Consider the following 10,906-nt stretch of genomic DNA (forward strand, 5'->3'; position numbering starts at 1 on the left):
TTATTATTTAATCCCATTGACACAGAATGATTTGTTATGCATCGATAACTAATGATGCAATAATGAGCATGAACAGAATGAGTGCAATTATAATAATCTGGAGATTTTAATTTTTGGCATATATTCTGATATTTGAAGAAAAGACACCTGGTCATTGTGTTATTTCAGTTTATTTCAGATAACTGTAGGAACAAGTGACTATCTTGAGGCTCCCTTCTAGGTAACTAGGACACACATAGGAACATGCATGTTTGTGCAGAAAAATGGATGACCCTGAATCATATGACTGAGAAGGATATGAAACTCCCCTATGGATGATCCTCTGATCATTAAGAATGAAGAGACTCCTGAGCATGAAGGAGATGAGAAATGAATGAACTGACATTATTCATTCATCATTCCTTATTTTTTTAAATTTTATTTTATTTTTAAACTTTACATAATTGTATTAGTTTTGCCAAATATCAAAATGAATCCTTATTTTTAGCAAAAGTCAGGAAAAGGGAGAGATTTTATAGAACAAGAGAAAGAGTCCTAATAGTTAGCAGGATTAGAAGTTTCCAAGCAGAAACAGGATAACAATGATGTAATAAAACATAAAATACAGTAACCAATCATTCATCTCAATGAATATAATCCCTGACTTATGATAAAACACCTTCTATGCATTAATAAATAGATGTACAACATGAAAAATATTGTGCACAGTAACAGAATGTATGACTTGACATTTTGCTTCCTCATATTTATGGCCATCTGTGATACTAAAATCATACTGTAAAAAATAAAAAATTGAAGTGGTCCATTTTCAAGGACAACTAGCCTACAGTGACAGCCTGCTGATGTAATAAGCATCAGGATACTTGTACAGGAAAATCCAGACAAAGGGAGAGTTAACAAATCCAGGTGACTTCCTTGGGAAGATTATTGACCCTGTAGTTACTCATGCCAGTGAGGAACTGTGAGAGTTCCTTGCACGAGGAGGGGATAAAAACCCCATTGTAACAGTTCTGGGTTTGCCTGCCCACCAGACACCAAATCTTGCAAGACTGTCATTAAAGCCTCGCTTCTCCCTGAACCTTGTGTCTTCATGTTCTTTCCTGGGGTTTGGGCCAGTGGCTTTATTTCCTGAAGTATCACTCAAATTTTTCTTTCCATGTAAACTTCCATATGAGATATGTATTTGATAATCAATTTTTGCAAGTGACTGCGGTAGGCATTCTGGACACCAAGGTGGATAATTGAATAAGACAGAAGAGCAGTTATAAAACACAGTAGCAGGCTTGTAGCTTTAATATCTGATACCAAGATTTTGATTACAATGTAAGAGCCAGACATTCAACTTTTGATTTCCGAGGCATTCATTTCAAAGACAGTCATGTAGAATAACCATATTGCTAACTGCTGCTATTGTTCAATCACTAAGTCGTGTCTGACTCTTTGCAACCCCATGGCCTACAGCATGCCAGGCTTCCCTGTCCTTCTCTATCCCTAGGAGCTTGCTTAAACTCATGTCCATTGAGTCAGTGATGCCATCCAACAATCCCATCCTCTGTCATCCCCTTCTCTTCCTGCCCTCAATCTTTTCAAGAATTAGGGTCTTTTCCAATTAATTGGCTCTTTGCCTCAGATGGCCAAAGTATTGAAGCTTCAGTTTCAGCATCAGTCCTTCCAATGAATATTCAGGGTTGATTTCCTTTAGGATTTATTGATTTTATCTGTTTGCAGTTGGAGGGACTCCCAAGAGTCTTATCCAATACCACAGCTCGAAAGCATCAATTCATCAGTGGCTTCCCTTGTGGCTTAGCTGGTAAAAAATCCACCTGCAATGGTGGAGACCTGGGTTCTATCCCTCGGTTGGGAAAAGCCCCTGGAGAAGGAAAGGGATACCCACTCCAATATTCTGGCCTGGAGAATTCCAGGGACTGTATAGTCATTGAAGTCACAAAGAGTTGGACACAACTAAGTGACTTTCACTTTCACACTTTTCAGCCTTTTTAATGGTCCAACACACATCTGTATGTGACTATTGGAAAAAGCTATGTCAGCTTTGACTATGCAGAACTTTGTTGGCAAAATGATGTCTCTGCTTTTCAATGTGCTGCCAAGTTTTATCATAGCTTTTCTTCCAAGGAGCAAGTGTATTTTAATTTCATGTCTGCAGTCAACATCGTCAGTGATTTTGGAGCCCAAGAAAATAAAATCTGCCACTGTGTCCATTTTTTCCCCATCTATTTGCCATGAAGTGATGGAACCGGATGCCATGATCTTAGTTTTTTTTTTTTTTTTTTTGATGTTGAGTTTTAAGTCAACTTTTCCACTCTCCTCTTTCACCTTCATCAAGAGACTCTTTTGCTCCTCTTCACTTTCTGCCATTAGGGTGGTGCATATTGTCAGCTGTACGACACAGCTACTACAGAAGCATTCAAGTCACCCCCACCAATGAAGTTGCCCTTTTAGAAAGCCTGAGTAAATAGATGACTGAGCACGTGAGTGAACCTGCTTTTTCCTGATCATGCCCTTATTCCACTATTTGTTTTAAATTCACCAATAATGAGTGAACTAGAAGACTCTTAGCCACCCCACCCACAAAACCCAATACAGGCAGAGCCCCCCAGTCAGTGCTCTCTTTTTCTCTCTACCTAAGACCTAAGTGATGGCATGCTATTACCCTCCAGTATTGGTGATTACAAACTTTGTAGGTTTTTTAAATTTTCCTAATAGATATTGCCAAGAGGCATCTTTCAATCATAATAAACACCAGAAGGACCTCTCCAGTAACAGCATAGACTTGATCAGGAAGATGTCTGTGTTTTCTTGAAATAATTAATACAAGCCAGGTGAGCGCCTCAGATACTCCTAGCCAATAGTATCACTATCAGTAGGCTGGGACTTAAATGGATTAATGTTCAAATCTACAAGGTGAAGAACAAAAGTTAAAGTGGCAGTAGAAAAATAATGGATTAAAGTAAAATCCGTAGCTTCATATTTTCCTCTACAATGAAATAACATAAATGGCTTTAGTTGCCAAATCTAGTTTGTTTTCCCCATGTAAGTAATACACTCATACAGAAAACAAAAGTAAAATCACTTGGTATGATATGTATCATTGAGAAGAAATAATTTTTAAGGAATGGACTTCCCTGGTGGATCAGTGATAAATAATCCATCAGTCAACACAAAGATGCATGTTCAATTCCTAGTCTGGGAAGATGCCCTGGGAAAGGAAATGACAATCCATTTCTCAGTATTCTTGCCTGGGAAACCTCATGGACAGAGGAGGCTGGCAAGCTACATACAGTCCATGAGGTTGCAGAGTCAGACACAACTGAGTGACTAAACAATAACAATTTTTAAATAATCCAATTTACCCAAGGTAAGATACTGAAATCTTCAAATGTTCTTGGTCTAAAACTAAGAGAAAACTTTGTGAATGCATGAATATGAAAAAAGGGAAAACTGTCTATGTATCAGACAGATCTGAAACTTAATAAAGTGAGTGACAAATTGTGTAGAGGAGTTAAATTCAAATAAATGAAAACTCCAGGTTATAAATAGGAGTAGCAAGTTCTACTTTAGCAATCTGATTAAGGAAAAGCAATTTCTGCCTCTGTGGCTTTGAATCCTATAGTCATGGGTACTTCTTTAGCCCCAGGACAATTGGCCCATATAGAACTGCCATCCCAATGATTCTTCTCAGAGCTCTCCTTATGTCTTTGTTCCTCAGACTGTAGATGAAGGGGTTCAGCATGGGTGTGACCACAGTGTACATCACCGAGGCTGTTGCACTTGACTGTGAGCTGTGGGTAGTACCAGAGCTAAGATACACTCCTAAGGCTGTACAGTAAAATAAGGAGACAACTGAGAGGTGAGATGCACAGGAAGAAAATGCTTTATACTTCCCCTGAGCAGATGAGATTCTTCGTATGGAGGAAGCTATCTTAGAGTAAGAATAGAGGATACCAGTGAGGGAAACACTGCCTAACAGCGTAGTTGCAAAGTACAGCACAATGTCATTAAGAAAGGTGTCAGAACAGGCAAGTTGGACCACCTGAGTAATCTCACAGAAAAAGTGGGGGATTTCCAAGTCTGTACAGAAGGACAGCCACAACACCATTAAGCTTTGTAACAAGGAATTCAGGACACTCATCATCCAGGACATCAGAGCCAGGAGTCCACAGACCCGGGGATTCATGATGATTGTGTAGTGCAGAGGATGACAGATGGCCACGAAGCGGTCATAGGCCATCACGGTCAGGAGGAAGATTTCCATTGTGGCAAAGAGCAGGAAAAAGTGTATCTGGGTGATGCAGCCTTCATAGGTTATTGCTTGGTTCTCGGTCTGTATATTCTTCAGCATCTTTGGGATGGTGGTGGAAGTGAAGCAGAGGTCTACAAAGGAGAGGTTGGAGAGGAAGAAGTACATGGGGGTGTGGAGGTGGGGGTCTGAGCCGATGGCCAGGATGATGAGCAGGTTTCCAATCACAGTGATCAGGTACATGGAGAGGAAAAGTCCAAATATGAGGGGCTGAAGTTCTATTTTCTTTGATAATCCCAGAAGAAGAAATTCTGAAATTTGTGTCTCATTCCCTGGTTCCATGTGGTGAATTTGACAGGCACAAAAGACAAAATACTATGGCTAATTTTCTCAAAGATTGGCACTGCAGACAAAGTTGAAATTCTACAATTTACATTTTGCACTCAAAAATCCATATCCATAATTTTTGTATGGAATTTCCATTTTGAAGGATCCCCGGTGCCATCTCAGAATAGGAATGCCTATTCCACATTGTTTTTCCTTTAGTAGTCATGTACTCTACACTGTTACTGAGAAATTCAGAATGCCTCGAATATGGTAAACGTATTTTGGTTTACTTTGTTCAGCTCTGTGTGTGTTTGTTGGCATATGAAACATGTGTATTTTTTTGCTTAAATGTGCATACATGCTGGATCACATGTAAAAGGTATGCCATCGCACAGAGTAGGACATGACTGAAGCTACTTAGCAGCAGCTCTAGGATATAGTCCAAAATGTTTCTAATCAATTGCAGTAATTGAGGAATAGTTTATTTTTTGTTTGTTTATTTTTTAAAAGACAAGTTCCTGCTGAGGGAAAAGCAATATGAATAAAGAGTTCAGCAGAAGAGACAGGTCGCAGGGAGAACAGCAGCAAGGTGTTCAGACTCAAGGGACCACAGCTTCTTCCTCCATTAAAATGTGAGAAACAGATGGGCGGGACCTCACCTGCTTTGTTCACTCTGTGGTTTCATCAGTGTATGCATATACAAAGAAACACATTTTTAGAAAATGAAATTTGTAGAATAAAAAGAATAGAACTAGAAATAAAACCTGTTTAAATTATAGTGCATTGGAAACAAGTTGGCTAAACAAAATTGAACTAAAAATTAAGATGAAATTATGAAAGAAAAATATAAAATAACCATGGTCACACTGATACTGGTTTTGTATATAATTGAAATGGACAAGTGAATGAAATATAATTTAAAAAAATAGTATGGGAAACAGTGGGCTTTCCTATGGCTCAGACGGTAAAGATTCTGCCTGCATTGCACAAGACTCAGGTTTGATCCCTGGCTTGGAAGATCCCCTGGAGAAGGAAATGGCAACCCACTCCAGTATTCTTGCCTGGAGAATTTCATAGACAGAGGAGCCTGGTGGGGTACAGTCCATGGGGTTGCAAAGAATTGGACATGGCTGAGTGACTAACACACACACACAGGGGAAACAGTAACTAAAATTATAATTTCAGTCAGTATAAATAAATAAATATATATATATATATATATGTATTTAAAGATCCTTATGAGAAAGATATGTGATCTTTGTTGAATGCAAAAGAATACGTTCCACAAGATGGCAGCACTTGATTAATACTTTAAAAATAGATCTGCTGAAGACAAAAGGTAGCAGTAAGGAAAAATAAGTGAATAACAAGCAACGGAAACATATACATTACCGTATGTAAAATAGATCACCAGTGGGTATTTCCTATATGGTGCAGGGAACCCACAGCTGGTGCTTTGTGACAACCTAGAGGGTTGTGATGGGGTGGGAGGTGGGAGGCAGGTTCAAGAGAAGGAAGACATATGTATACCTATGGCTGATCTGTGTTGATGTGTGGCAGAACCCAATGCAATATTGTAAAGGAATTATCCTTCAACTAAAACTAAAAAAGAGAATAAAAGTAAAAAAAAGAAGCAATTAATCTAAAGGTGTTTTTTTTTTTTTTTTAACCACTGCAAATGTAGAACTTTCTGTGTTTAAAGAGCAGTGGGAGGAAAGACAAAATATGACTAACTGATAGATTTGACGACTCACAATTTATGAACATGCACACAACCCAACAAATACATTACACATACATACAAGGATTAAATGGAAATTAGCAAAGTCTTTCAAAAATTATAATTGTTTGAAAGAATGCATAAAACATAAAAAAGAGAGACTGGAATAGGAAATTCAGACCGGGGAACTGGTTGCAGCTTACAGCAGTTTTGGGTGAAATGGTGTCTGACACATCTGTGATGGGGAGGGAAAGAGTGGGGAGAGAGAAGTTGCATGCATTTCTATTTTAGCAAGAAGATTCCTCAAGGTATTTAAAATACATTTCATTCTCCCCTTCTTCTGCAGGCTGGAATACAGTTCTTGGGCTTTTATCTCACAGCTTGAGATGAAATAAATTATAAAGGAAATTATACAGCAAAAAAAGAAGGAAAAAAAAAAAACAGAAAAAATAACAGCACTCAAGTACCAGTATGTAAAACAAAGAACATGCAGAAACAGTTTTCAGTACAGAAAATAAAATAAACAAAAATCCCCAAATATATTCAGCCTCCCAAGTACTGAAATAATTGTGAAGTAAGGCCCTTTACCATATGACTGTTTGCATATTAAATGTAGTATTTCATTCTTTTTAATGGCTGAAGAATATGTCACTGTATATACGTACTATATCTTCTTTATCTATTCATCTGTTATTGGACATCTAGGTTGCTTCCATGTCCTGCCTATTGTAAATAGTGCTGTTATGAACACTGGAGTACATGTGTCTTTTTCCATTATGGTTTTCTCCGGGTATATGTCCAATTGGGATTGCTGGGTCAAATGGGAGGCTTGGGAGGGAGGGGATGTATGGATAATTATGGCTGATTTGCATTGTTGCATGGCAGAAAACACAACATTGTAAAAATTTCACAAAAAACTGCCAAAACATAAAAGAGATACAGTTAAATGCAATATATTCAGGTGAATACTCTGTGAGAGAAGATTCTATGAGAAGTATATTTCAAGAACTGTAGTTACAAGGCAGGAGATAAGTCCATTGATCTGGATCTTCCTAATGAATATAGAGCCTTCTCAAACATACCTTATCTTAAATATTAAAAGTAAATTAATAAAATGTCGTCACTTCACTGCAGATCTCTCTATGTCTGCTGGTCTATTTTCCTACTTCCCTAAACTGCAAATCTCTTGGAAATTATAAAATTTTACTGACAACACTATGCCTCCCTTCTTGAGTCTCATTCAACTAAATTTTCATTCCCAAACTTAACTGGCAACAATAAATCTTGAATTGATGAATCCAATAGATATTTCTCTATTTAACATTATAAATAAATTGATTATAAATTAGTTAATCAAGCAAATAAACATGGAGATCTCTCAGCTCTGGGTCAGCTGTTTGGGTTTTCAGGTGACTTCAGGTAAATGTTCTTGGGTTTCATTCCCTCTGACTTTCTCCAGCAGTGTCTATGGAGCTCTTAGACTCACCTGGAGGGGAAGTCTGAGATGAAGGTCTCTGTGTGGAAGCCGGTGCCTCCCTGGATGGTGGGGACTGAAGCTCTGTCTTCAGACGAGAAAGAAGAAAGGAGTGAAGCATGGGTTCCTGAGACAGACTTAGGAATTCAAGTGCAAAAATCATACCTTCTCCAGCTTAAGGCTGAACATGCTCAGATACTGTAGCTGTGGTGATATTTACAGCTCTGTATGTTAACTGTATCGGCTCACTACATCTGCTCATTAATACATTTTCCACTATTACTCCAAGCTCTGAGCGTATTTCCCCAAGGGAACTTGTTTGAATAAAACTGGAAAGTTTTCCTGCTGATTTGTGTTCTCAAGAGACCAAGTTAAAAGTGAGGTAAATCCAGTTCTTTTTACTACTCCATGAGCTCTTCTGGCTTTCAGAGGTCTAACGTTTTAACTTTCCACAACCCTGAGTCCAAGTTTTCTCCAAATCTAAGGCTGAGAGCCTGTCTGGACTAGTTAACTTGGGTCTCAAAAATATTGACTTGTGATGGGAACACAGTTCCTGATATCACCAGAAACTTACTATTTATTCTTCAATAATTTAGCGAGCTGTGTTCCTTTGCTTTAAAACCATGGGTAAAATAAACTTTGGCTTCATAATGCTTTTGACCCATCAATTAGGAGTTTCATGCTTATATTTTTAAAACTTTTGGTAATTATATGAGATAAATTTAGATCATTTAATACACTGTGGACTGGGGTTAGAATCTTATATTGTCTCATTTATTTCTTGCAAAATTCCACCCTATGAAGACTCTGCAGTTATGATCCTCCTTCTTAATTTTTGGCATTAGGTGATTGATCCAAAGTTATGAACTGAGTAAGGTGTGTGCTTTGATTAGAACACAAGATATTTCTAGTTCTCTTGTTCTCCTCTTCTCCAGGTCCTGTTGGTAAATTAAAAAGACTCTCCAGATTCTGTCTTACTAATCTATTATGATCCAGGACATGTTTTCCTTTGTAATGGCAACCCACTCCAATACTCTTGCCAGGAAAATCCCATCGACGGAGGGGCCTGGTGGGCTGCAGTCCATGGGTCGCTAGGAGTCGGACACGACTGAGCGACTTCACTTTCACTTTTCACTTTTCACTTTCATACATTGAAGAAGGAAATGGCAACCCACTCCAGTGTTCTTGCCTGGAGAATCCCAGGGACGGGGGAGCCTGGTGGGCTGCCGTCTCTGGGGTCGCACAGAGTCGGACACGACTGAAGCAACTTAGCAGCAGCAGCAGCAGCAGCAGCAGCAGCAGAGTTGCACTATTACAATCATTGATTGAACACAAAACTATGTATCTGATCAACTGCTTCAAGTCACCTGCTTTGTTTAGTCGTTAAATCGCATCTAACTCTTTGTGACCCCGTGGACTGTAACCCATCAGGCTCTTCTGTCAGTGGGATTCTCCAGGCAAGAATACTGGAGTGGGTTGCCATTTCCTTCTCCAGGGGACCTTCCCAAGCCGAGTCAGTGATTGATCCCATATCTCCTGCATTTCCGGGTGGATTCTTTAACCACTGAGCCACCTGGGAAGCCACTTCCCTGATAGCTCAGTGGTTAAATAATCCACCTGCAATGCAGGAGACCCCAGTTTGATTCCTGGGTCGGGACAATCCACTGGAGAAGGGATAGGCTAACCACTCCTGTGTTCTTGGGCTTCCCTTGTGGCTCACCTTGTAAAGAATCCACCTGCAATGTGGGAGACCTGAGTTTGATCCTTGAGTTGGGAAGAGCCCGTGGAGTAGGAAAAGGCTACCCATTCCAGTATTCTGGCCTTGAGAACTGCATGAACTATATAGTCCATGGGGTAAACTTACTAGTTTACAAACAATTGGAAGACAAATTAAAATTGCTTGCTTAGATGACTAAGGCTTTACTGTTTGTGAGGTTTGGCTGAGGGAGTATTCCTAGCAGTTTCAATTCTAAAACTGCCCCCTTTTCCATAGGTTTCAGGTCTTGCTGAATGAGCTAATTAGGCTCAGTGTCAGGTCCTTGTGGAGTGTACCTATGTTATTGAGTCCAATCTCACTCTACTTGCTGCCAATAAATCTGAGAGAGGAGGTGTTGAGATCAAGATGACAGATTAATGTCTCAAAATAACCGTTTTATGGGAGCTGGATGCCAGGTTTTGTTTTTATAGAATAAAGATGGTGGGGGGAGGTGAGGAAGCAAAGTAAAAAGTCCAATAATCTTGAAAATATCTCCTAAAATGGCAAGCCTTAGAGGGGATAAGTTAATTTCTTCTTTCCTCTAGCCATCCACAGGTGAACAGAGTCCTGAAGGCACTTTGAGTTAATATTCAGGCAGAGGAGCAGGGTTCCTCAAGGCAGGCCATTGTGTATAAACAGTACCCTTTTAGTGAACAAAAGCAAAGGGAAGCAAATGTTAAAGTAAAGGATCTGACCTGAAGTCAGAATTGGCTCTTCCCTGCAATATTTACATTCTGGTTTGTAGAGATTTGCAAGAGAAAGGAAAGTGGTTTTTAGTTCCTCAAAGAACATGTCTGTCAGCTAAAAGATTATTTTTCAGTGACAAGATTTTGAACTGAACAGAATTTTATGTGTTGCATGTTCTGGAACTTTAGAGTTTAATTTATCATGTAACATTTATCACGTTAGGTAGTTAGAATAGGAAAAAGGAGTCCAATATGGTGGTGGCTATAATACAAAGAAGGGAAAAGCCCATGAAAATAGAACAAAGGAAGGTCCGAGGACCAGAGTGAAGACCTCAGGTAAAATAAACAGCCCTCCTGGCTAGCCCAGTTTACACAGGGCAGGGCAGGCTCAGTGGGGAGGAGACAAATGTATAAAAGGAGGAAGCCTAGAAAGATTGGGACCTCTCTTCTCTTAGTCTTTTGGGTCTGCCCGCCCTCACTCCTCGATGGTGTACTATCCTTTGTTTTTCCTAATAAAACTAAGCTATAACACTGGTCCGTCTGTTGCTTCAAATTTTTTGCTGCAGCAAGACAAAAGCGAGGAAATTACACACTCCCCGAACATCTCTGGTGCCATTTCTTGGCTTTAATCTGGCTGAAACAACCTTAGCTCCAGCCCCATGAGGCAGAAGCCAAGAACGGCAGA

At 39.4% G+C, this 10,906-nt stretch overlaps 1 protein-coding gene across 1 annotated transcript; it reads right to left on the reverse strand.

Annotated features, from left to right (window-relative positions):
* Positions 1-3,631: 3,631 nt before the first annotated feature.
* LOC147368264 (olfactory receptor 7A17-like) lies at positions 3,632-4,603 on the reverse strand. The gene has a single exon (XM_086413440.1). It carries the CDS (start codon positions 4,598-4,600, stop codon positions 3,632-3,634), a length of 969 nt encoding a protein of 322 aa, XP_086269566.1. The 5' UTR covers positions 4,601-4,603.
* Between the last annotated feature and the right edge of the window lie 6,303 nt (positions 4,604-10,906).

Source organism: Bos grunniens, chromosome 7 (assembly GCF_055505025.1).
Source record: "Bos grunniens cultivar Pamir isolate PY7600 chromosome 7, Bosgru_T2T1.0, whole genome shotgun sequence".
NCBI classification, from domain to species: Eukaryota; Metazoa; Chordata; class Mammalia; order Artiodactyla; family Bovidae; genus Bos; species Bos grunniens.